The sequence below is a fragment of the Haemaphysalis longicornis genome, unplaced genomic scaffold, assembly GCF_048455015.1.
Source record: "Haemaphysalis longicornis isolate Haplotype H1 unplaced genomic scaffold, Haemaphysalis longicornis Haplotype H1 scaffold_6, whole genome shotgun sequence".
NCBI lineage: Eukaryota > Metazoa > Arthropoda > Arachnida > Ixodida > Ixodidae > Haemaphysalis > Haemaphysalis longicornis.
The window spans coordinates 48,237,586-48,265,056 of NW_027526407.1; the positions used below are offsets into that span (position 1 = coordinate 48,237,586).

Here is a 27,471-nt window from a genome sequence, read left to right on the forward strand (position 1 = left end):
AAAAAGGAAGTATTAGGCAAAACATCAAGTCATAATCGGTATTTGCAGTGTCCTTTTAATTGAATATGCATACCTGCCTAATTTTTGCTATTGGAAATATAAAATACGCGCTGAAAACAACGTTCCTACCCCAAAATGCCAAAAGCGCTAGCGCCCGTGGCACGTGCTTCTTGGCGGCATTCCAAGAAGTCGCACAGTAGCGAAATGTTCCAGTAGACGGCGCGAGAGGAGTGGAACGCGCAAAAACCGAATTGATGGGAGCGAACTTCCACCGTGTTTATCGCGGGAGGAGCAAGACGGTAGGGGAAAGCGTGACAGGTGGGCGAGGGGGAGAGAGAGACGTTTGCAGCAAAGTGAACAGAAACGGGGCCATTTTTTTTTTCATCCACTTTTTCTGACTCCAGGGCTGGCAGTCAATTCTCTGTTGAGCTTTCACCTCGTTTTTCGTGCTGATAAATTACGCGCAGCTTATGTGTCGTGTCAGAATTAACAGCGTAGCCCCTTTTGCAGCGCACTCTGCCTCCTTCGTGCTCACGAGTGTACCGCATAATTTCAAGCAGCCGTAAAATTCTTGTAGGGAGCAGCATCTGCTTTAGTTTTTTTCCTGTTTTGCGCACACCAGTGCTAAACTTACACGTTAGCAGCTCAAGTCGTCCGTTCCGATTGCGTCTCAAATAATTTCGTTTTGGGAGTCGGCGTTCGGGCCTTTGTTTCCTTCACTATTATTGCGCGAGCAATAGATGCGGCATTTCGACGAAATTCCCGTCGATCTGCCAATGGGGCGAGTGACAAGAGCTCTGAACGGGGGTGCGAAGAGAGCGCGTGGAGACGTTGCCAGAGTGCCGTCAAGTCGAAGCGGGGAACGCCACGTGCCTCTGCGCAGGGCGTCCGAACAGGAAGACGGAGCAAGGCCCGTGCATCGGATCCCGCCATCGAGTCCGCCTGGGGCTCTAGAAGGCCGAGGTAGTCGCGCATTCTTGAAAGATCCGCCAGTGGATTTCCGATGATCCTTGCCCCGCTTGTTTAACCAAATTTTCCACCAAATTAACCAAATTCGCGGCGAGATTCAACCTCCTTGGCGAGTTCGCAGCACCCGCGCGGATGCTGCGGTGGTGCACGTAACTGCGCTTAAGGAGCGGTCCATGAAACAAACTCTCCCCTCCTTCCCTCCCCCCCCCCTCCCTCCCTCCCCCCATCCTCTCTCTCTCTCTCTCTCTCTCTCTCTCTCTCTCTCTCTCTCTCTCTCTCTCTCTCTCTCTCTCTCTCTCTCTCTCTCTCTTTCTCGTCAGTCGGTCAGTCAGTCAGCACGGCGCAGACACATCACACTGGCAGCCGAACACGCGTTTCTGTAGATATTAAAATGCAAACGGAAACGGAGAAGGCTCTTGGGGAGGAAATGAAGGGCCAATCAACCAGGGCGATCCCCCGTTTCCCAGACACTCCCCCCGCCCTCCTTTCGTCCTCTTAACGCCGGTTTAAAGTGAGGCAGGTCGTGGGCGAAAATGTTGTCGCTGAGAGAAATCGCCCGTCGGGCTTCCTCCTTCCTCTCAGCGCGCCACACCCCCTCTCTATGACGTCGCTCTCGACCGACGCAGACTGGGTGCGGAGAGAAAGCCTCGGTGCCGAGTTAATCGTGTGGTGGGTGCTACGGTGAGGCTTCCGTTAGCGAAGGTGCTTCCGTTTTTTTTTTTTTTTTTTTTCACCCCAAGAAAATTTTTCGCAATCGTCAACTTGAGGGGGCGAAACATTGGTTGTCTGTTCGAGCCTCTCGCCTGCCTGTCACCGGTTTGACGGCGTGACGACGTGCAGCAACTCTTGAGCGCGAGAATAGACGCCCGGCCCCTTTCGTTCCGGCGGTGGTTGTAGCTTCTGAAGTTGAGCCTTTGTGGCGTGGGGGAAACGGGAGAGTCTGAACTTGCCTTCTGCCTACACCCGTAGCTATAAGGCTCTAGTGACGCTATACTTTCGGCCAGACACGCTAAACTTTTGCCCTCCGTATGGTCACGCTTGGGGCGGGCTCTTTTTTTTTTTCTACTTTCATCTTTGGTTATCACTTCGGCAGTGTGGTCTCCGAGTAGTGGACATTTCCTATTCATCCGTCTTAGAAGGGGCGGCGTTGGCAAGACGCGCAGTGTGAACGTCGGAATGGGGTGCGCGGCTCTGCCATCTGTCGCCGAGCGGAACAAAGTCGGCTGGGCGTACATGAGGCTGCCGAAACTTTTAGTTCGCCCTTTTTTGTTTTCCTCGCTTTGTTTCGCACCCGCGAAGTGACTCTCTGAAGCCCTCGGTTTTCCGAATGCCCTGCCTCGTGGCGATACTTGACAGGCGTCATCTGTATACCGAGGTTGGCGTGAAACTGCGTCCAGTTTTCGCCGCTCCTTTTCTTGAAATTGGGGCGTTTTATTCACGTTCGCCTCCCAGAATCCCCCCCTCCCCCCCCCCCCCCCCAAAAAAAAAGAAAAAAGAAACCCTCCGAGGACACTTGGACACTTCTTAAAGCAGCTGCCAACCGTTTTTTTGTGGATTGCGTGTCTTGCAGCTCGTATATACTCCGGAGTTTTATATACTGTTAGTTTATAAATTAGTTAGTTGGAATAATTTTAATTTGGCAGAAAACTTCCCGAAGTCTCAAAGATGGATCTATGCCGTGTCTGAGCGTGACACTACCGTTCGTATACAAACTGCCCCGTCAGTTTCAATGCGTGGTTTTCGTCTCACATAGTAAAAGTGTGCGGCTGCACGGTCCAATGTCGCGGTTGTCAGCATACGTTTTGGCAGCATACTGAAGGCTGGTAGATCTAAAAACCTTTCGGGTTCCAGCTGTTTTAATTTGAGATAACGAAACGGTTGGTTGTCCCTGTAAGGGTTTCTAGATGCGAAAGAATGGATGGCCAGCTGAATTCCCGCGACGATTTGCTTCCGCCCTGTGATCTGGGAAAGCTTCGCCCCCTTTGCCGCTTCAGGTGATTTCGTTTGCGATCTGCTTCCGCCTTAAATCTTTCGAATGGCCCCTATCTGTCTCCTACCCGTTGCGTCGCTGCCCGTCCCTGCCGCCGTGTATTTAGGAGAGTTGACGATGAGGGGGAATTTCGCTACCTGTTGCTTCGCTCTTTTTCGTAATTCCACCTTCTTTTGAAGGGGCGAAGTCTCATGTCGTCGTAGTGTCATGTAGTTGCTGTTCTAAAGCACCGGGACACTCGTTTTCCAACGCCTCGCGCTAGTACGTTTCGTGCTTCGAAGACACGAGACTTGCAGCAAAGCTGTATACCTCTACCCCCCAACGGTTTATTCGCCGTGGGCAAAAACGCCAAGGCGCCAAAATACACTTATACACTGCATGCTTCGCCCCTCCCCAGCTTTCACGTCATGGTTTAATCACCGTTGGCAAAAACGCCAAGCGCCAAGAATACACTTATCCACTGCATGCTTCGCGCCTCCCCAGGTTTTACGTTAGTGGAAATGGCCCGGGATTTTTTTCGTCTGTGGTATACTGGGGTATATTTGTATAACTTTACTGGTATATCGTATACTGCCATTACGGTATGCTACCGTATACTGGCATATATTACGGTAGTGCTGAGTCTAAGCGCGCTATGGAACGCTGCGAATACACGAAGACAGACTGCTCCAGCTTTTTCGCTTGGATGGCCACTTATTGCTCGCTGTAAAAGCATAAAGAAATCTATATGGTTAAAACGAAAGTATCGCCCGTGTACAAGAGCCTGTTTCTTACCCCGCTGTTTGTTACGTTCATTTGTGCGCATAGCGGAAGGAGTGCTTTCTTTTACCGCGACTGCTGGTAAATTCGCCGTCGTGATATCGCTTTTCTATTGTGTTTCCACCGGAACTTTGGAGCAGCGTAAGCCAATTTTAAGCCTCAAAACTGCGGAAATGAACGTGTAACAACCGAGTTACGGGTTCCTACAACAAAAACCGCCCCATCGCTTTCGTGTCTAAACACCAGAGTCCCAGTCCTCCTTCAGGCGTCTTTTGTTTGACCCTTCTGTCGTTTGTGGACACGCTAAATTTTGTTCGGAAAGTCGAGTGCGTGTCTTCGTCAGGGCCTCGTTTCTGTCGTCCCTGTATTCGGTAAAGCCAGCCGCCTTCCCCCTCCCCAAAAAGAGCTTCATGGTGGCAGCGCTGCGCGAACACGGGGATTAATAATAATAAAAACCCTCTATTCCGTTCCTTATCGCCTCTCTTTCTCGTGGTCCCCCTCCGTCTATCCCCAGGGATGTTTGACCAGCGGGGCTGTCTTTATTTTCCGCGCTTATCTGTCTCGTGCGTTGCTTTTCCCCTGGTACCCTATGAAGACGCATCGTGGCGGTCCGGAAGTTAATTTGTCCTGATAGCCAGCTTTGCAAACCCTCCCACCTTCATCCTCCCCTCCTGATGGAAGACGTTCTTTACGCGCTTAGGCCGAAGCTTTCCCGGATTAGCTTGCTAGGGAAGTTTGTGAAGGCGACGCAGGAGGGAAGAAGGTGGAGGAGGGGGGGGGGGGTGTTTCTTGAGGAAATCTACTTTGTTACTACTTCATTCTGCGTCCTTTGTATGCGCTTAGAACGGGAGGAAAAAAGCATTTCGCAAAACAGAAGTAAATCTTTTTTTTTTTTTTTGAGCGGGAGAGAACAAAAGGGGCTCCTCCACTCCGGGCCGAGGAAGGAGAAGAAGATTAACTTCGCAAATCCCGCAGGCTCAAATTTCTTGATACCCGTGGAAGAGATGGGGGGGGGGGGGGGGGGGGGGGGGGGGATTAGCGCTGGGATAATGGAGAGAAATCTGGAAGTGAGTGACTGGGGCAGGGATGGAGGTATACACGGACATAAATTTATAAAACTGTCGAAAAATGTTTTCTTTCCGCTGGCTTGTTGAAGGCGTCTAGGTCGGCTGCCGAGAATTTTTTTAACGCGAAAGTATTTTTTTCCGGGATACACCAAGATTTCGTTGACGTCATATCCGTCACGGAAGTGACGCCAGTACAACGAACCAAGCGGCCTGTAAAGGGAGTACCCCTGCACAAGGGGTCTTTTTGCGGGGAAGCAACCTTTAGCACTAAAGAGTACGTTATATTTAAGGTAGATCGTTTTCGGGTTTTCTATTTTAACACGAAAGTGTATTATGCCGGGATACACTATGATTTCGCTGACGTCATATCAGTCACATAAATGACGCTAGTACACCTTTGCCGAAGCGGACCGCCAGCGGGACGTCGCTCGCCAAGCACACCCACAAGACAGCTGCCGACCCGGAAATAATCTGCTCAGCTGCAGATTTTGCTGCACATTTCACTTTCGTGTTTTACCGATTCCTGTGACAGAGGAATCTCCCACAATTTTTTCCTTATTTTTTAAGCGAATTCGGGAGGCACTGAGAGGAAGCAAGAACCTGTGTGTGGGAAGTCTTGTTTTTAGGGTGTTGCTTCGAGTTAAAGAAAAATGCTTTGCGAGGATTGCGCCCTTATTAGGATGCAGTGGGACGTGACTAATGGGGAATTCATGCTCGGCGAACTGCCATTGCAGCAGTCGTTTTAATCTGAGCACCGCTTACGCGTTTTGGCGGAAACCGCGCCTCCCTATATCCGTGTAGCCACGAACATGTCCAAGTTCCCATTGGCTGCGAACATGGCTCTGCGTCGGCCTAACGTCCCTATCGGCTGCGCCGCGTCATACGGGTGAAGCAAAAAGAGTGGCGATGAAAGGTCGAAATACGAACAGACGAACTGCTGACGCAGCAAGCGGTATGCTACGGCCCGACGTTAGCTAGGCTTTACGTCCCGCTTTGGGGTCTAACGTCGTTAACCGGTGCGCGAAGTTTGACGTACAAGTAGTTAGACGTTGCTTTGCACTTCTAATTATTACCACATTACCACATCAGAGAGAGAGAGAGAGAGAGAGAGAGAGAGAGAGAGAGAGAGAGAGAGAGAGAGAGAGAGAGAGAGAGAGAGAGAGAGAGACTTCGGTGCCGCCGTAGTTCTTTTTTTATTTCCGGCAAACAACTGAAACAGGGCGATCGTATCGTGAATATCGGTATTGTTTGTGATATAGTTGAGATGAGAGCTAGTGCAGAAGTAAATCTTTTTCGCGTTATCCACACCACGGCCCCTCGATTGGAAAATGGAAGGGCCGTGCCCGTACTGTTTCATCACCCTTATCCGGAAAGCGTCGGCCCATCTCCGCACCGAACTCTCACCTGGCGCCAGCCCGCTCTCCTTCAATTAAGGATGCTGGCTTATCATTTGTTCAGGCGCTTCCAACTGCTATCGTCGCGCCGTCCGCACTCCGCAGCAGGTTGGCTTCCTCTGCCGTACGGGAGCCGTGCGGGAAAGTGACATTCGCAGGGGTGACCTGGCTGGTGGTTCAGCTTTCCTTGCCACGTGGGAGACATGCGGGAAAGAGACGTCTAAACTGGAAAGTCGTTTGCCAGTCTTTTCTTTTAGGGGCAAAGCCCCTTAGTAGGGGCTGGGGATGTTGGCGTCTCCCGTCGTCGTCGTAATAGTCGTCTCATGTAGTCACGGAACTAAAACACTCAGAAACTCGCTTACGTCTCGCGCTAGAACGTAACGCGTGCTAAAAAAAACGCCGGGACACTCGTTTACGCCCCGCGTTGGAGAGCTTCGTGCTTCAGACAAGAGACTTTTTCAGCAAAACTGTATACCTCTACCGCCCCCTCCCCCCCCCCCCCCCCCCCAATCGGTTTCATCTCCTTTGGCAAAAAACCAAAACGCCAAGAATACACTTATATGCACTGCATGCATCCTCCCTCCCTAGGTTTCACGTTAGGGGAGATGGCTGGAGATTTTTTTCTTCGGGAAGGGTGGGAGGGGTTCGTAGTCAATGACAATGTAATAAAATAATCTGAAATAAAAAAAATGTTGTTTTTTTTGTGGCATTACAGAATTTCGGCGCATGTGTGGGCAGTTTAGGGAGAAAGGAATTGGGTTGCTCTCCTAAGCCAGGAAATACTACAGTCTACCGACCACTCTGCGCAATCCTGCCGTGAGGATCGAAGGGATGAACATCGAAAAAAGGATTAAGGAGGAGAGGGATGCGTCGAAAGATGCACGTATTAGGAGGGCAAAAAATTGCGCCGAAGAAGCAGACAAGCAAGCGAGGAATAGTAAACGGAGACGCCGGCTGCAACCGGAAATGTTCCTTCCGGCGTTTGCGGAAACAGTGATGGATGCGATAAGGTGCTGCTGTAAAAGACATTCAGTTTGGGCGGTCGTTATCGAAGCGGTAGGTTGCGAACGACATGGCGAGAAATATTTCAAGCCGGCTAACGTTTTCGCCTTCGATGCAGCGCAGCTTAGCCGCGTTCGAAGGCAGTCCGATCGATTTACAACTGGGATATATTTGTTCGTTTTAAATTGAATAATTTTATTTAACCCTTTCGGCCCTGGGGTCCTATATTTAGTGCGTTAACCGAAAATTTTCTAGCAATTTTCTAACGGCTGGTTTTCTCGGAAATAGTTCTTCAAGGATTTCTCTTTCGATACATATCATCATTGTTCGTTGTTATTTTTTTTTTTTTTTTGCCAAAGCTGAACGCTAGAAAAAGGAAGTCATTGCAGTGATGACCAACCTGACGTCACGCTGGGCCCAAGAACCGGATTCTAGTTTGATGACACGGCTGTAAATCTAAATATGCTTAAACTACCAGCGTTATTTTTTGTATGGGGGATCAGCGCGTTCCAAAGCTTAGAAAAAATTTTTCTTCTGTAACGGGAAATTTTAATTCTCTGATAACCTACTTAGATATCATACTTGTAAATCACTAATTAGTTGCATCACAAAGTTATCATACTTGCAAATCACTAATTAGTTGCATCACAAAGTTATCTTTTTTGTAAGCTCATAGAGTTCAAATATTAAAACATAACACACAAAAAATATTTTTGATAAGTAGAGAAAATTCAGGGCTGAAGGGGTAAAGGGGGGGAGGGATGGATGGGGGGGGGTGGGGGGGGTGTGTCGTAAGAGCTATCAGACCCGCCGCGGTGGCTCAGTGGCTAAAGCGTTGTGCTGCTGAGCACGAGGGCGCGGGTTCGATTTCCGGCCGTGGCGGCCGCTTTTCTTAAAGAGGCGGGAAGCAAAAACGCCCGTGTGTACGAGATTTCGGCGCACGTAAAGATGCGCTGGTGGTCGAAATTAATCCGGAACCATCCACTATGATAGCGCGCCTGGTCGCCTGCGTTGCGTCGGCACGTTGAACCCTACAATCAATCGCAACAGCTATCGGAAACGACTGCTGAAAGCGGATGCAACATGTTACACGCGCCGCTTCCCGTTCTCCTGCGGACATCTGCACGTGTTTTACACTGTGGCAGTTATTCCGCAGTAGTGACAATCAATAAGAACAGTCATCGTCCTGGACATAAATACGACGTAATTTGTACAAAGCAGGCAGTGTAACACCAAAAACGACAACGAAGGAAGTAAACAAGAAACAAGAAACAACCACACAGACGTTCCTAAACCAAGTACCGTATACTCAGTAAAGTTCTGAATTCCTTGTGAGATTTGTCTAGACATATGCTTGGTTGAGGGTCTTATTCGCACATGTATGATTGTCACGCCACTACCACCACCACCGCCATTATTACGATCGACATCTTTCCTGCTGTGAACGTAAGGTACGCATGTGCGCTAGGATCACAGATGTCTACTGTGTTATTTTTTTCCTAGCATGACTTCAGATCGAATTTCTATGCAATGAACGTCTATCAGTCAGTCGAAACAAATGTACGATGCTATCCGCACCGACCTGACCTTCAAGTTTGCAAGTAAAACAAGGAAAGCCTATATAAAAAAAAAACTGTGGTTGATTCCGCTGTCATGGGTATCGGTAAAACACGAAAAGTGAATCGTGCAGCGAAACCTGCAGCTGAGCATGATTTGTGGGCCGGCGGCTGTCTTGTGGGTGTGCTTGGCGAGCGAGGTCCTGCTGGTGGGTCGCTTTGGCAAAGGTGGCGTCATTTTCGAGACGGACATGACGTCAGTTAAATATTGGGGTATCCCGGCATAAAACACTTTCGTGTTACAATATAAAACCCGAAAACGAACAACCCGAAGTCTAAGGTACTCTTTAGTACTAAAGGTTGCTTCCCCGCAAGAAGACCCTGTGCCCAGGGGTGCACCCTTTACAGGCCGCTTGCTTCGTTGTACTGGCGTCACTACCGTGACGGATATGACGTAAGGGAACTCTTCGTGAATCCTGGAAGAAAACACTTTCGTGTTAAAATGAAACTACGGGAGCTGTCGCATTTTATAGCGTGCGGCTCCCAGAGGGGCGCCTCGAGTACTGCCGGACGACTTTAGCGGAAACGCGCCCACGTGACCGTTTCTGCAGCTGCCGCGTCGTTTCCAGGCTGCATCGTGTCTTCGCGCGACTGACCTTAAGATTGCGCCTTCGCTCGGCTCACGGTGCGCGGACGCAATTAATCTGAGGCGCCGCAGCGTTTCTGCTGCGTATTCTCCTCTCACCCTCTCTCTTTCTCCCTCCCCGGCGTCGCTGGGCTTAGCAGCGCCGGCGTTATTAGCGCCGTGTGCTCGGCAGCGACGCCGTACCACGGGGCGCGTTTTGTGTATCCCGCGGTTTTCTCGAAATTGCCGGGGCCCTATCACATGTCGTAGCTCTCTTCCGCTGCGTGGTGCTGAAAACTTGTTCTTCTTCTCATGTCTGCCACACGCCGTGGTGGCGATTGCGCCGTGGGCTGTCAGGCCCCCAATACTGTGTCGTGGGCCTTGACTTCTTTATTCTTTCTTTTGGGTAGTAAGGATTCTCTCAACGATGTCGTTTTGCTTTCGGTGCTTCGGTGATGACGCGCCCTTAAGGTCCGCTCTTGTTCTCGTTCGTGGAAAGTGTTGCTCGCTCTCGTTGAGAGATTTCCGGGCAGGGATGGAGGCGACTAATTACGCCTACTCTAATTGGGTGTCGTTCTGCTGACGCGTTACGTCCGCGTGCTTTGGAAGCTGGTTTCGGTAATTATCGCGGCGTCTGCGTCTGAGCGGCAGGTATACTCACTTGGTGTACGTGCAAAACGACGCGCTCTCAAGGCTGGATCTTGTGACGCCAGTACGTGCTGGAATTGCGGTCTCTCTCTCTCTCTCTCTCTCTCTCTCTCTCGCTCGTTCTCAATCTCGCTCTCTCGCTCTCTCTCGCTCTCAGTCTCTTGCTCTCTCTTCTTTTTTGCTTGTAAGGTATGACGACTATCCGCGCTTGCGCAGTGGCTCGGACCAGTAGTATGAGCGCGCATCACAGTAAGAGACCGCTCCTACGCCGTGCCGCGTAATTCAAAACGCTGCTGGGGCGGGGAGTTACTGTTACACCAATAGTGCAAGAAAGCGCGCCGTGCATAATTGTTTTACGAAAGGCAGGCGTAGGGGTGAAAGGGCAGATAACACAATCGTGCTAGCCGAAGTATTTGCTTGTTTGTCGTCATACCGGCGCCGCCGCTCCCCGCACAATGGAGCGCGCGCTTTGTAAGTTTTAAACTTTGCCAGAGGTCCTCTTGAGCCTTTCTTACCTAATCCAGGGTCTCCCAATGCGGCGCTCTCGCTGCAAGCACTGCTTTTACACGTATAGCCACCGCACACTGGTTACGCTACGTGGGTAAATGGAGCTATACTCATTCGGTTTGGACGTCGCTAAACATGATTTGTACACGTGTTACACGCGCTTTTCAACGGCTCTTAACGAAAACAGTAGTTAGCCTGAGCGGCCTGTTAGGTGGAGTTACACGACACCGCGAGCGCTGTTGGAAACTCAACGGCGGTCGGCGGCAATGGAGGTCGCCGTTCTCTGTCTAGCCGCTGCCGCAAAAACGGTTCCTGTGGACGTCGTCGCTGACGCATTTGCTACTTAACTTGTTAGTACAAGCGATGGGTCGTAAAATGGGACGCCTTTCACCACGTCGAAACCAAAAGCGCAGTCAGTTGCAACGCCGTGCATCGAATTGGATCGGCTGAACAAGGTTATCCACAACTATTACAAAAACATTGTTGTCAAGAGTAAAATAAATACTGTGCAGCGAGCAGTGCAAGAAAAAATGAGAGAATCTTTATGGAGTCACGTGATTATAGTCACGTGGTAAACCGTCCAAACGGAAGTGAACATGGAAGGTGTCGTGTGAGCACGGCCACCACCGTTCAGTTCCCACGGCCGTTACCGCACTCTACTGCCGTTGGCCCCAACGGACGTTGCAAGTGTCCGTGTAACAGGGGTGTTAGGCCATCGATATGCGTTAAAGATTTTCCGTTTTGAGGTTTATTGCCGGCTTCGTCTGCAGGCCAATATAAAAAAATCCCGGGTCATCTCCACTAACGTGAAACCTGGCGAGAAGCGAAGCATCCAGTGTATAAGTGTATTTTGGCGCCTTGTCGTTTTTGCCAACGTAGATGAAACCGTTGGGGGTAGAGGTGTACAGCGTTGCTGCACAAATCTCGTGTCTTTGAAGCACGAAGCGTTCTTGCGCGAGGCGTAAAAGAGTGTCCCGGTGGTTTGTTAGTGTGCGTTACGAAGCGTTTCAGCGCGAGGGGTAAGCGAGTTTCCCGGTGTTTTAGTACCGTGACTACATGAGACGACGATTACGACTCCGACGACAGGAGACGCCGTCAGCCCGAGCCCCTAACGGGCTTCGTCCCTTAAAGAACAGGGGGATATCGTCGATGAGTCTGACCGCCTTGTGGTTCTTCACCCTTAACGCGTGCGCTGATACACATGGCTTAGGCAGCGGAAGAACCGGCATCCATGCAAACTGGGAGAGGGGGATATGAACAACCCCCTCAAGTCCGCGGCCTTTATCCGTGGTCGTATCGAGGGGAGAGAGTAAATGGGTCGGGCTTTTTTCTTTCCGAGATGATGCTAGCATGCTGGGCGCCCAAGTTTCTGGAAACAGCAGCCGCGGGAAGAAGTTAAGTTTACATCCTCTCCTTGTTTTCCCCCGCTTTCGTAACTTTCCCGAATCAGCAACATGGTAGCTGAGCTCCTCCGCTCTGATGACCCGTTGCAGTTCCTTTTTATTTCTCCTCGATCCGCGCTGTCGTCGTTTGGCGGGCGGTGTTGGTCGTGGCCATTAGACACTCTTTAATAGCTTTTGTCAGCAACCACTCTTCTCTCTCCCTCTCCGCTCGTTCCCGCTCTCCCTTCTTGAGCGCCTCGCGTAGGCTTCATTATGAAAGTGTGACAGCCGGTGCAAAACACGGCCGGCGCTACGGGCTCGTTCGAGGGCTGCGGCTACTGGCCCGTGTGGCGGCGGCGGCTGCTGCTAAAGCGTCGTCCAGAGGCGTAATTAAATCGGGCCTGCCCTGCCTGCCTTCGTGCCTGTGTTGGGAGCGAAAACCCACAGCGCCACAAGGAAAGGTTTTCTGGCGCTGGCCACCGAGTCCCAGCTTGCTGCGTTGTTTGCTTATCTGCTTCGGGCTTTCTCGCGTTATTTCTGGGGTAATAACGCAAGAGCCACGATTTATATTAATGCGATGACATTATTGCGCTAGTCACGCCGGCAGTTCCCTCTTTCGTGCGTGGAAGATAACATGAAATATATCTCTCTATCGCTCTCTTTATGTGTGTATGTATATATATATATATATATATATATATATATATATATATATATAATATAAAGGTAAGTAGCGACAGAGACACATCAGAAAAACATTTAAAAAATAAGCGTTAATTGACGTTTCAGGAAGAGGACATCCTTTCTTCGCACTCTGAAGAAAGTCCTGCGCATCGGTATGTTTTTAAGGTCTAAGTTAGCTGAAACGCTAACTTAGCCATAGCTTAAATACATGCCGATGCGCTCTAAGACGGCGCGACCAAATGCATGTTGCTCACTTTTGTATGTAGCGCGTCACGCTACTTTTTGTACTTTGCTTAATTAGATAATTAGTGAATTTCAGTTAGCCAACTTCCAAACTAACGAATCTAGGAAAGAAAGTTTACTTAAAAACTCCCACCTCCCCTCGCGGGAACCCCTGTGTGGATGCGACGCATGGGCGGAGCGGCGAAGGGACCGCGTTTTATAGCGCGCATAACGTTGAGGGGACTGCGTAAGCCGGTCCCAGTCGATGACGACGTTGGCGTACTTGTAAAGCGGCGTGGACTCTAGGTGTTTGAGCCAAGCGTGGATGTTGCTTCGCCGGAGAACGGCACACCGGTTATATGCGCAGCGCGCCCGAAGGAGAGGAAACCAATCTGGTCCGGCGCGTTAAACCACCCAACCAACCAGTAAAGGGGAGAGAGAGTGCCTGGGTTTATGGATGACGTGTAGATGGCGTAGGCACGATCGCGCAGAGCTGCGGGATCACTTATGTAGCTTGAGATAGCTTGAGCTGCACGACAGGCATGCTCCTGCCGCTACTAACGCTAGGGTCATTTCTCTGTCGTTTGCATTTTGTGCTACGACTTGCGGTACTCCTCCCACCTCGAATCTTATGTGGTCTCTACCAGTATGTCTGACCGAAGCATGAAAAAAGAAAGCCTTCTCACACACTGCGGGGCAACGCAACCGACACTGCAGCGAACATCCAACACCGTACCACACCACCTGGGCTTGCCAGAACACACCTCCCTCCTTGGGATCAGTAGCACAACGGCCCGCCCCATTACTCTTATTCTCTCTCTTTATTGCATATATAATATCTAGTAACAGCGAAAAAAAAAATAGAAAGACGCCCTGAAACGTGTCATTTAATGCAGTCGTGTTTTAGGAACTCGGAGACAAGAAATCTCGATACTCCGCTAAACGTCATCGCATGCGACACTACCTCTGGGTCACTCGACAAATTTCTACAAGGAGGGCGTTTGGAAGGTTTTACCAAATATCTTGCGGATATTTGTGACAGCTTTGAGAACTGCAGTTTCAAACTCTTTGATAATACTTGGTTTCTCGTGTTAAAAAACAATATCGAGGCAGTCCGCTGCAAAGTTTTTTTTTTGTCTTCTAACTTTTCTCTCTCGCCGTCATGGTTCAAATAAGAGGACGAACGAAGGGGGAGTTTGCTCGCCAAGTGCATTAGTTTAGCCCGCTGTACTTGTTTTAATCTCTTGCGTGTGACTTCTTTTTTTGTGTGTGTTTCGAAGTCCTAATTCCTCCGGGGACTTAACGAGAGTTTTACAACTATTCTCATCATCGCGGGCTGCGTTCCTTTGGCATCGGGGGTGCGCCTGTGCTCTGCCTTGGTCAGCCGATATCGCCCTTTTTTTTGTTCTCCTTCTAGGTTTACTTGTTAATTACGCTTACACGGACCGACGGACGGGGGCTCTGCCTTTGATGTTCCGTGCCCGCAAGCCCAGTCTCGCGAAGCTTGTCAAGTTCGGGAGCGCCTCTTCGCTGAAAATTACTAATCGGTCTTTTTTTTTCGCCCTCGGTCTTTGTCATTTCGTTAAACAAGTTTTTGTCTTGTTCTTTTATTGTTCACCTGAGCTGGCTTTCCTCGCAGGAATTAAATCGACCCGCGCGTCGAATTTGAACGACGACGCTCATCGCCTCATTAATCAGGAGAAGATGGAAGCGGCATATCTCGCCGGCACCGCCGCGGCTTATACGAGAGCAGATGGCGATGGAGGATACGGGAGGATGGGGAGGCGGGAGAGGATGGAAGCGTAATATTTCGTTCGGGGAGGAGGAAGATGCGGGAGCATTATGCGGGCGGAAGGAGGGATGAGATTAACGCTTCTTTTTATGAGGCGGAGGAAACGAGCGCTTATTAATGACCATCTCTGTTTTAACGCTCCGAACTCACTAGGATGTTGGTTGTATAAAAAGCACCGGGAAAGAAAGGAGGGTTTTTTTTGTTCTGCTTCTTTTTTTTGAAACGATAGTTCGGCGAGCGTCTATGCCGCAATCGTGCGGATTCAGGTCATTTTAATAATTTGAAGTCGCTGTTGTCTGAAGCTCGATTCATATTTTGAGAGCTGTGTGTTTAATTCGAGCTCCGCCATGTGCTAACGTAGTCCCGATGAAGCTTTGACGGACTAGACTGCGTTTAGCTTTGGACAACGTGCGATGCGATGCGTTGAGGCTTTGAAGAAGGGGGGGGGGGGGGAGGTAGGAGGAAAAGGGCCACGTGCCCGTCACGAAAGTTGGGGAGCCTGTTTTTGCAGTGGGTGGTCTTGTCTCGTTCGCAACAGCCTCTGCGCGATAATAGTTTAAGATAGTAGTCAGTGATACGCTGCCCTCTTAAGATAAGGATTATTAAAATGGGGCATGGGGCGTTCCGATCTCTGTTGGGGCAAGCTTCGTTGCTCACTAAAGGCTTCGCGTTCGTGCTGGCAGCCAATCGTATATTTCAACGCCCTTGCGAGCCGTCACTGGCACAACTCGACGAAACGACGATTTGGCTCTTTTGAAGCATGTTTGACACCGCCGCGACTGCCTTGTTATACTCGTATGTATCTCGTGTGTAATCGTCATTATTCTGTGTGCGTGCGTGCGTGCGTTTGTGTACGTACTATCGGCGTCAAATGAAACGCGAACACGAAAATATGAACCTGAACACGCAAATAGTGCGATTTCTTTCTATGCAAGCCAAAATGAAGCGTGGCTTAGTTACAAAAACAAAGTTGGGAAATGTGGATTTCCAAATATACCAAGAGCGTGCCATTGCATGAACTATACGAACAGTATTTTTCAATTTTGCACGTTCTGGTTTATATTTTCGTGTTCGCGTTTCATTGGACGCCGATAGTACGTACTTTGGGGAGGGCTGTTGACCTAGGGAAACAAACCTATCCTGGTGGAAACGGCCCAGTCGGGTGACAGATTTACCGTTGACCCTGAGACCGCAGGTGTATGATGATTGACCAGCGCGGCAATGCCTTTCGCATAAAAAGTTCCGAGGGCGCCAGCGAGTTTAGAGCCGAGGTCTCTGCCCTAGAGAGAGTGGTACACTAGAAGCCATACGTGGGATGGTGTCATCCGCAGTGTTATCTCGCGATGCAGTCACCTCTACTCCTGAAGTGTCTGAGGAATGTGGGTGGAGGAGGATGGTGTTGATGGTGTTTCTCTCTCTCTCTCTCTCCCTACTTTACCCAGAACGATGAATTCTCCGGTGGGCAAGGACCAGCCTGATCCGGACGCCATCAAGATGTTCGTGGGCCAGATCCCGCGTTCGTGGGACGAAGGCGACCTGAAGAAGATGTTCGAGGACTTCGGCCCCGTCTACCAAATCAACGTGCTCCGGGACAAGGCCACCGGAACCAGCCGAGGTCGGTGTCGGCGTCTCCCTTTCTCGCGTGAACGGTGGTCCAATGGTCCCCGAAGATCAAAGTAACAACCTTCTCGAGTTTGAAAGATCCTTATTATTCGGGAAAAAGCAGCCTGCTTGGTGAAACGAACCGAACTCGTATTTTGTCTTCGTGGCCTCTTTAAGACTACCGTATTTTCGCGCGTGTGACCCGCGCCTGCATAGAACCCGCAGCACCCACACTTTTCGTCGATGAATACAAAAATATATATCCTCGCGTATTGCCCGCATATTTTATCCATGAAAGGATGGACCAAAGCTACTACCCAGGCAACATTACACATTTTTTATGCGAAATAACTTACCTAGCTGCCTACGTAACTAGATGACTTGCCGCATACATTTTTTGCAGGTTAGTATTCTGTTGAGCTGTGTGTGCAAAATACACACTGTCAGTGGGATAACAGTGGCTTAGTCGCTATTACTGCTGTAAGGACAAAATACGGTAGTCCGTTTTCTCCTCTCGCCGTGCTGCAAGAACTAATTTCAGAGGAAACAGTTATGTGAAAAGTCGCCTCAGAAGCGAATTCGGACTCTGTTCCGTATAACGCGTTCTTGGGAGCAATGAACCCGCTTTGTTGTGGCGTTTGTTTTTTTCAGCACTGAGAGAACTTTGCACAGACTTTACGGTAGTTCGAAAAGCCGAGCTCGGTCCCGCATGCCATGGTCGAACGGGTGGAAACTGGCTGCACGCATCGAGCAGGCGCGCCGTACCGTGTACTGGGGGCCCTTCCGAGACCTCTTCTCATCTCTGTTGTTACTGCCTAACAACGCGTTATGATGGGTAATTAGGAAGTGGTACCGGTACTGTGCCCGGCTGACAGTTTTGCGGCACTCGCGCGCGCGGCCGAAACCGAATTATTCGTGCCTCCGCACTTGGTCTTCTTGCGGATGGCGGGTGTATTTGGTACGGCCGTTGAAGCCGCAAGGGCGGGGAGGGTATCTTGGTACCGCCTTGGTGTAGCCCCGGCACGCGCCAGGCGTGGGCAAGTGCAGCGAACGGCCCCGGGGCCCTCTTGTCATCCTCACTTTATAGCGAAAACGATAACAACAACAACAACAAAAGAAACCAATCGATATTAATGCAACGCCCAGTATTCGGCTCCGCGTGATATTCGTCGCGGGATGCGAATAGGGTGTACCAACGTTGGAATTCACTGCTACTGTCTAGTCAAGAGTTTCTGTCGACAGGGAAAGCGATGGTATCACGGCGTATTGTTCAAGGCTGCGACGGCTGTCCCCTGGGCACTGCTCGCCGCCACCTCCCGCAAGTTCGGCTGTGTGTATTCAGAATTATGGGCCGTATTCCCGGTATCCTTTGTGGTCCGGAGTAGCTGTCTGCAATGCTGCTCGCAAACGGAGTGGTTGAAGCGGGGCACGTTGCTCAAAGCCTGGAGAGAGAGCGGTCTCGTTATGCTGATTATCTGCGTTGAAAATGACAAATCAAAAAAGGGGTAAAACTGTTTTTAACACGAAAGTGTTAAAAACAGTTTTACTCCGGGGCAGTTTTACTCTGGGATTCACGAAGATTTCACTGACGTCATATCCGTCACGGAAGTGACGCCAGTACAACGAAGCCAGCGGCCTGTAAAGGATGCACCCCTGTACACAAGGTCTTCTTGCGGGGAAGCAACCTTTAGTACTAAAGAGTATGTTAAGGTTGCTGGTTTTCGGGTTTTATATTTTAACACCAAAGTGTTTTATGCCGGGATGCACCAAAACTTCACTGACGTCACATCCGTCACGGAAATGACGCCAGTACAGCTTTGCCGAAGCGACCCGCCAGCAGGACATCACTCGCCAAGTATACCCACAAGACAGTCGCTGACTCGCAAGTAATGCTCAGCTGCAGATTTCGCTGCACATTTTACTTTCGTCTTTTACCGATTCCTATGACAGAGGAATCAACCGCAGTTCCTTTTTTTTTTTTTTTTTTTTACCATCACGAAGTGGTTCTCAAATTGACCGATCAACTAGGACAGCGTGGACAAATGGCTGGAGGAACGCGAATGGCGATAGCTGAAGCTTCGGTTTCCGCCAGTAATTATATCTAGTGTTCGTTTTCCAAGTTTTAGAAGTCTAGTAAGCAATCGGAATCGACTCTGTTGGTGTGAGTGGCGTATGGCGTTGCCCCTCTACTTCTGAGACAGCTTGCGGGACGGTGTTCCGTGCTTTGGTTGTTCATTGCGCTGGCAGTACTGCTATTGCCGCGCTGTGAACAGTTCGAAAAGGACGGTCGGATTTACGTCCTACTAGCGGCCTTGAAGTTCCTCAAAAAACATCTACGCTGTAACGAAGCGTGCTGCTTCAACTACGGCATCTTCTTGTAAAGAATCGCGGCCACGTCGAGGCCGTCTTTTCAAGCCCTTCCGTTGCGTCTAGTGCCTCCCATCCCCCGTGCCCGTATATCGGCGGGAATTAATGGTTCGGCGCGTAAGTGTTTCGTTATCTCGGACTCCCAGAAGGTATAAAATGTATCAAAGATGATGGTCGCCGCCCTTTCCTCCACGGGGACCTCATATCCGCGGAGTCGGAAAATTGAAAGGACACGAGGGACGAAGAAGAAAAAAAGAGGGCTTATTTTCAAAACAGCGAGAAGGGGTGACAGGAAAGTAGGGTACTCGGTCATCGAAGGGGTAGCGGAGGGCGGAGAAAGAGAGAGAAAAAAAGCGCGTTTGTCCCACAGGGTGTGGTGGTGATGACGGCTCTTTCGTTTCGGCCCTCAGCGGCCCCCAAAGTGGCGGCGTCGCTCGCCGCTACGGCCCGCGGACTCTGTCATCGTTTCGCCGGTGACAAATTGCCCTCGGAGATTTCTCCCCGTCCTTTGTATATATATTTTTTTTCTCGTCGCGTCCCTCGTGTAGCAGCAGCGCTCTGTTTCCATTCTTGTATCGTGTTTTTCGTTCCCCCTTTTCTCTCTTCTGTTTCGTCGTGTCTTGTTTCTCTTTTTCGAGTGCCGCGTTTCGTTTTCTCGGACAGTCGCAGCGACGCCGCGCGTCTCTTGGTTTCCATTTCGGACCCTCGTTTGTCTTGCCTCGGACTCCTCGTTCCGCTCGCCGGGGGTGACAGTCAATTTCGTGGTTGATGTTTTTGGTGTTTTTTTTTTTTTTTTTTTTTCGCGCTAGCTACTACGTATAGACTAGCGCGATTGAATGGGAAGTTGTCTTGCACGTGCGGACGGGCTGCGCCCACTCGCTCGTTCACTCGCTCCCTTTCCATCACGCTGTATCTCTCTCCCTCTCTCTCTCTCTCTCTCTGTCTCTGACTATCACTACGTAGTATCACTCATGTGCCCACTTTCTGTATATAACTCTGTATCACTCCCTCAATCTAGCCTTTACTCTCTCTCTCTCTCGCTCTCTCTCTTATCGCCCACTCCCAATCACTCACCTGCTCGCACATTTGCTCTCTTAGTATTCATTTTCTATTACTCTCCCTGTCTCCCTCATCTCTCTCACACTCACTCTCTCGCTCTCACTCACCCTCATCGCCCACTCTCACTCACAAGCTCGCACACTTACTCCGTCAGTATTCATTTTGTATGACTCTCTCCCCGTCTCCCCTCTTCTCTCTCTCTCTCTCTCTCTATCACTCATCCGCCCGTTCATTCACTCTTTCTCTCTCTCTCTCTGTCTCCGTCTCTCCTCACAGTCATTCACTCACTCAGCACTCCCCTTCATTACACGCTCTATATCACACGCACCCCGCGTGCCGGGAAACAGGCATTGCGAGGAGAAAAATGTGCCCATTGGGATTACACGCTTTACGAGAACGTTTTTTTCTAACGTTAAAGCGAAAGAACTCTACATTGGGCCATCGCGCAGTTCCCGCCGCGAAATTCAGAAGCGGGGCCAATTTCGTAACCACCAGCCTTAAACAACGGTAGTTGAAATTCAGCGAAGCTTTTAAACTAACTGCTGGCTGTAGGCGTCGCAAATGTCTTCTTTTTTGTCTTGAAACTGCATTTAACTAAGCGGCGCCGCCTGGAGACAGACGGTCCGTTTAAAAAAACTTGGCCGTTTTGAAGGTATTTTGCCGTCACGACGTTGTTCGATCGTGCCACGTCTGTGCTGAACGAAACAGACCGTGCGAAAAAAAGAAAAAAAAAAAGCCGGGTAAAGTAACATGTTCAATGGGCGCCGTATACTTAAGACTTTGAACCGCAACTCGTAGCTCCCGAGAATGAGAAATTTGCTCCTGGGGGAATAAATCTCGGTCAGTCTTGCAGTGCAACTTGTGTCCTGACTGCTTGCAGGCTTGTGGGGCAGCCTTCTTTTTTGTTCTAGACGTCGTGTTACGGCAGTAGCAGGGCAAATGGACACGGCGAATTGTATCACCAACATTTAAGAGTTGCCATTTCATTTCTTCTTCGAAACTGATCTATGACGACAGCGCAACTTGGTTGAGTATTACGCGTGTCACTCGCCCTCCAGTTTTCCCCCACACTTTTTCTCTACCCGGTAAATTGAAGGGAGTGTTGTTGGTTCGTGAGAAAGCGGCGCTCCTTCGCGCACGCGAGTGGACACTGACAAAGCGGTCATTAGGAGCGGCGGAGAGGCTCGCCCCTTTCTTCCCCTAATTGGCAATTTCATTGTTTGCGCCCGGGCCCGCGACAGCGACTCCTCAAGAGAGAGATTCCGGGATGGGGATGAGGAGGAAAAGGATGAGGAGGAAGATGGAGACGCGCCACTTGTGCCCCAGTGTGCGTCGACGACCGACGCCGTCGCCCGCGCTGTAAGCCGTCCATCTTGCTTAGCCCGGCGCTTTTGTGCACTTCAAAAGGCCTCAGTCCGAAACAATAGCGTCGTCGCCGCAATAGCGCCTCGCACCGTGGGCAGCGCCGCTGTGAACGCCTGCTAGGTTAGAAGGCGTCGTGGTGGGTCGTCGTCTCAGTACGGATAGCGAAGCTGTTTTGTTTGTGTCGTTCCGAATAGTCTGACTGAGGCTGAAGGAGATATGCTGCTTGCTAGTGATTGCAGGTTTTGGAAATCGCGGTGAAAGCTGGCCTTTATTTCGGACGACTTCGACGGCATTCTCACCCAAGGGGGGGAATGTTGCGCTGCCGGGTGCGGATTGCGGCGGAAGAATGGTGCGCGACGCAGCGGTTCCTTTCGAAACTTTCCCCCCACCTCGGTGAACCCTTTTCATTTTTGCGAAGAGTAAACTGACAGCGGCTATTAATAAGCGACGCTAATTTTTCGCCTCGTGCGTCCACTTCGTCTTGCGAACTGGCGCCGCCAGCACAGTGCTTTTAGTTGAGGCCGTTCGTTTTTTCCTGCCGCCGAGTCGACCGACGTTTGAGCGCTGCGACGTTGTTGCCGTCTAGTGTGCGGCACCGTCATTCGTACGCGTGGAAGGAAGCTTGGGTTTGTTATTGCGGCGAGCGCTGCGACCTCCCTTGACATCTCGCTTGCGAGGGGACACAACTTGGAACAAAATGAAATTTTGAAGAATGTGCTTGGGTCATCGTTGCATGTCCTTATTAGAAGTAACTCGTAAAGGACCTTATCTGTGTCGATATAGCGTCGCCCTTTAAAGATGTGGGTCTTACTGATGCAACGCTAAAATGGTATGCTGTATAGGTCAAGCTCCTCAATCATTTCGGAAAGGAAACTGCTTGTGCGGCGTTCTGTACTGTTTATATTTTAGGGAGCCTGAATGACACTGAACTGAGTTGTAAACGAGGTGAAAGTTTAGTACGCGAAGCCCAGTTTCTGAGGGAAATTTTCTTTTTGCTGATTTGCGCTAATTTTTAGACGTGGTGAGGGCATTCTAAATCAATGCTTTCCTCGCACGATCCTCAGTGCCGATTTCCTGACGTCGACTACGGCGGCACACTGACAATACCCGGGTGCTCAGTTTAGCGGTTTGCTAGGGTTATGATTTTGAACTCGCAGAAGGCATGAAAATGCATGGGTGCAAGCCAGTGGGTCGTGATTCGGGGGTTTACGCTGAGGTTTCAGACGGTGCGTGGAATTTTGACCTTCTGCCACCTATTAAGGATGAAGTGATGCTCTTTACCTGTGCTAAATGTTCAAATGATGAATCGCGTGGGTTAAACTGCACACTGCAGCTACAAATGAGAGCGGTATGAAATCACTTTAGTGCCCCCTTTTTGCAGTTTTCTTTTTGTGTTACACGGTTGGCGATAGGAACGTTTGAGAGACAAAAGAAAGCTATTTGCATTGCGAGGGAATCGTCAATACGCGTAATAGAAAGCCCATGACAATTGCAGCCTAACTTTGTTGCAGTCTAAGTTATCCCTGATTAGCGTTGAAATCGGGGGATTTTCGCTTAAGTCAGGCATGCAGTTTCTGCGAGAAAAGAACCTGCATTAAGAGAATTACGCTTATTGCCTAAACTGTGAAAACCTCGCAGCGGCTTTCAGTTGTTATGCGTTAAAAAGATTCGTATAGCCACTTCCTGCTTCTTAATCGTCGAATGTTTAGATGTTACCAGCCGCGGTGGCTCAGTGGCTAAGCCCAAGGACGTGGGTTCGATCTCGTCCGTCGTGGCTATTTTGCAAACGGAGGCGGAAAGCGAAAATTTATGAATTTATTGTTAACATGGAAAGGAAAGACGACCAGCAGGCGTAGTTTGTCTCACCTAAGTGCGGACACCGGAATGCCTGCTGCTGTGGGGGTGTAATGGGGAACAGAGGTACACAGGAAAGGGGGGAGCGAGTGAAGGGGAGAATACATATATATGCATATATACAAGACTAATAGACTAATAGTACATATATGTACGATAGACAGGGTGGTGCGACGCCAATTGCAACAGTTTAAAAATTTTTCCTGAGCGAACCGCCGCTCCGTTCGCGCTTAAATTTCACACGAAGGTAGCATTTTGTGGTCTGTTTCGTTTGACACCGCGAACAACTACGGCACTTTCCTGTTTATTCTGAAAATAAATAACAGTGATTTTCGCCTACGGGAAAATGGCGGCCGATTTGGGCGTGCCAGCCAGCGCAAGCTGATCTTGGAACGACGGCGCCACCTGGGGTATGCAGAGCGAAACGCACGTTTGGGATTCACGGTAGGAAGGAGACAAACACGCACACAAAACTTCATAAATAAAACAAGAACAAGCAAACAAGGGCAAAGCAAGAATAGTGCCGTATTACCTGGTAAAGCTAACAGACTGTCAGAAAATGTGAAAGCAGGTGAGGAAACAAATCCAACTTTTATTGACAACGATGAACCGTGGGAATATTTTGTTATGATTGGTATCACCTGTTATGCAAGTATTTGTGATCGTCGTAAACTAGGGACGAAAGAGATTTTGTGATCGTCTGCTACACCATTTTGCTCCTTCCTACCGTGAATCCAAAACGAGCGTTTCGCTCTGCATGTCCCAGGTGGCGCCGTCGTTCCAAGAGCACCTTGCGCTGGCTCGCACGTCCAAATCGGCCGCCATTTCCCCATAGGCGAAAATCGTTTTTATTTATTTTCCGAATAAACAGGAAAGTACCGTCGTTGTTCCCAGTGTCAAATGAAATAGACCACAAAATGCGAACTTTGTGGGAAGTTTGAGCGCGAACAGAGCGGCGGTTCGCTGAAATAAATGTTTTGAAGTGTTCCAGTTGTCGTCGCGCCACCCTGTATACAAGACTAAAAACTCAACACTATATGTGCAAGACTAACGACTAAACGCTAAGAACAATGAGAAAAAAAAGCACACACACACGCACGCACAAAACACGGACACAGTTCAGCTTGTCGAAATTTCGGCTTGCGTTAAAGATCCCCAGGTTGTCTAAATTAATCCTTAGCCTTAGCCCCTCACCAAGCAGCCTCCATAGGCCATGTGTAGCCTGGGTGCGTAAAATCTCTCTCTCTCTCCAGCAATGGCGGCGCATTCAGGCAGCCACCTCCGCCGCCTGCCGCAATTAACCTAATGCCCAACGAGCAGAAGCAGCGAGCACTTATCGTGTAGGTAGGTGGCGCTCACTTCTCTCTCGGTGTATGCACACACACGAGGGGGGGGGGGGGGGGGGGCGGCGTATTGCTCGTTAAGCGCCGGGCGCGAGGGGAGGGGCAGAAAATTTTGGGCAAGCGGCCGGCGGCAGCAGCCGGGAAAAGTGGATTGGCGCGCTACTCGATTCTTCCGTACACGGGCGCGAAACGGGTGCAAGTAGCGCTTCACTTCTCGCGACGGCTTATTCGGCGCGTGCAGCGTGGGTGGAGGAAGGGGTTCCGCGTGTTTCCTAATCGATTGCGCAATTAGCGATCGTTTTGAAAATGGGGTGAGCGCCGTAACGGCGTCCCGTGCGTTGGCGTCGAGGGCCCTAACTTTACTTTCGACGTCGGTGACTGCCTAATCACGGAATAACGCTAACCGATTAAGCCATCGCGCAGCCGCTTTGGTGTAGGTTAGGAGCGGCTGTAAATGGAGGATAATGGATGCGCGTGGCTTGTTTTGAATAAGTCATGCAGCGTAGCGGTTCATTTGCACCGGCGTAATTTCCGTCTTAACCTAAAGCGTCGGGGTCGCGGGAGTTTAAAGGGGGCCATGCGGTGAGGTCGACGGTAGCTTATATTGATCATGGAGCTCGTTGTGTGCCTGGAATCGTTCGCCTGTACGTCGCGGAGCATTGCTCTAATGGAGAGACCTCCGTACGGACTTGAGGAGCGAGATAGTGAGTTGGGATGGGGATGCCGCTCTTATTTGAAGACACGCGGTGCCCGTTCCGCCCTCACCGGTTTTGAGCAGCGCAAGGGTGAGTGGGAGGGACGCCCCGTCTCTGTTGAGATGGTGGAGGAGTAGACGGCGGCGTGGAAAGACGCCTCGCTTTTGCTGTTGAGACGCAGCTTGATAATCCTTTCGGTGAGAGCCGAAGTGTTGCGTCTTCTAACAGATATGAGCGAGAACGTGCCCCCCCCTCCCTCTTCCGAGTACAAGTTCTTGTGCGCGCGTGTGTATTGCAGTCTCCTCTGTAAGGATGCGAGATCCTGAAAGGCGCTTTTGCGACGCTGCAGCACCGCCGCTGTTTCGAACTGCTCTGCGGGAATAACGACTGCGTTATTCCAGCGCATCAAGCGTGGCTGACTACGAAACCCCCTGTTCTTAACGGTGCTCTCCCTGCGTTCACGACGAGTCCCTCCAACCTTCGGCCTACGGGAAGTGGTCGCGCCCTGCGTTCGCCGAGCTAGCCTGGCCTTTTCGAGCGGAACCGTTCGTGTACGAAAGACGCTCCGTCTTTTTACGGCCCGAACAGAGCTCCTCCCCCCCTGGCGTCCGACGTTTCATCGGAACAGTTCCGTTCACCGCGGTAGCGGCTCAGTGGCGGCTTTTTTCCCGCCTTATGTGCGCTGCTCCAGGATACGTCGAAGGCATTATCGGATTTCAAGTTTGTTTCTTTAAGCGCTCTCGGCTCGGGAGCACTTGGGACTGTGCAGTGGGTCACAGTATAGAGCGCCTGCTTAATTCAGATCGCGGGATGGTTTTAACACGAACGTGTTTTATGCCGGGGTCCTCCAAGATCTAACGACGTCAAATCCGTCACGGAAATGACATCGCCAGAAAAAGTTCCATTGAGGCGGCTGCGCCCGGATTCGAGCCACGAACTCTCTCGCCGCAACAGGAGGTACACAGCGCTCTGTCAACTGCGCTATGAATTCAAGCGCAAGCAGGTCTATGAATGCGCCTTATATCCTTCCCTCTACCTTATTCATTCAGATGGGGTTGCCGTCTAGGAGAGGCGGACCGAAGTAGTTCATCATGACGCGAATGAGCGCCGACAGTTGGCGCATCGATACCAGCGTCTTCATTTACGCGGGACGCGGGTGAATTGAGCCACCTACTGCCTTCGGTTTCGGTTCGGTTTCGTTCGCACGGTTTTGAAGGGGCTGTGGTTTCAGTTGGATTTACGCAATGCTCCGGCACGTGCAATCCAGTGTCTAACGTTGATGCGTCTAACGGTGTCACACCGACGTAATATAAATAGCGATGTGCAAGTTCGTATGGATGCACAATAAACATTTAAATGCTCCTGGGAAGGCACATTTAACTTTCGTGTTTTACCAGTTCCTATGAAAGAGGCATCAACCACGTTTTTTCTTACTTGTTTTGCGTGCAGCGACTGTTATCTACAGTCGTGTTTCCATTTCGGCCCCGAAATAAGTAAGGCTGTGTAGCTCGCGCATTTGTCCACTTCTTGGAGCACGTGAGAGTAATTTGCCGAGGGACTTCGGCACGCTAGGACATTGATTGCTCTGACCCCCTTTCCGGTCCGTACGTGTAACAGAAAAGGCCCGTGCAATGCTGGAAGTACAGCCGGTAAGGCGCTTTTCTATAACACAGCTTTCGTACTTTCGCTCTTATCCTGCTTCGCCCGAACGGGAGGGACACTACTGCGGCGTTCCGAAGTTTAAGCCCACCCCTTTTGTTTCCAACGTGTGTATAAAAAAAAATGTTTCGGCAGTTTTCAGTTGTACGTAGTTGTAAATCGCTGATATAGGCAACCGTTTTGCCGACTGTACTTAACGTTGCGTGAAATTTTCGGCGACGCTTGTCGTCGTATTATTTTCTTTTGTTTACTAAAGATTCATACATTAGTTACTACCCCAGTTTTTGATGCTGGTGTAGCAGTCCTGACCGAGACTGAAAAGGAAAACTTCCTTGTTTGTAAGATTTCGGCTCACGGGGTGGGGGACACGAAGATGCTGTCAATTTCACTAGCGCGGCACTCCGCCGTGGCGCGCTTCGTAACTCAGGAATTTTCGGAGGAATGAATCGTAACAGGCGATCTACGCTTTTCCCGCGTTCATACGTATGTTGAATTGCACTACGCACAGACAGGGAAACGAAGTCGAGTGAAATCCTGCTATTAATGTGGGGCTGGGCTTATAACAAAGTTCGTTCGCATCTCTCTCGATGTGACATAAGTTAAGCCGACTGCGCATAAAACCCGGTACTGAAGCGGGAGGGTCGCAGCAAGCGGCAAACTGGGCGTCACCGTACCTTTCATTCGGTCATGCTTTCGTCAGATTTCGCGTCAGCCGACGAACTTCTACTCAAGAGGTCGCCGCGCTATTCTCGCAAAGAAAAAAAAAAACGGTTTCCTCTACCGCAGTGCTATGCTTATTGCGGCAATCCGTGCTTAACAGCAAGATGGCACGGTTGCCTCGTATCTACGCGTGACTGCGCAATTACACCGGTCTATTCATATTATATGTTTTGTCGTAGCCCGGTCCTCTTGTGCAGTGCGCTTCTCCGC

At 50.3% G+C, this 27,471-nt stretch overlaps 1 protein-coding gene across 9 annotated transcripts in view; it reads left to right on the forward strand.

The window, feature by feature from the left end:
• LOC144142598 (CUGBP Elav-like family member 1-A) overlaps positions 1-27,471 on the forward strand; it is a 479,679-nt gene that overhangs the window by 62,799 nt on the left and 389,409 nt on the right. For all 9 annotated transcript variants that reach the window (XM_077674225.1, XM_077674223.1, XM_077674226.1 and 6 more), the window contains one exon: positions 16,040-16,212. In XM_077674225.1, coding sequence (XP_077530351.1) covers positions 16,044-16,212 — 169 coding nt within the window. In that variant the 5' untranslated portion in view covers positions 16,040-16,043. The remainder of the gene's footprint in view (positions 1-16,039; positions 16,213-27,471) is intronic.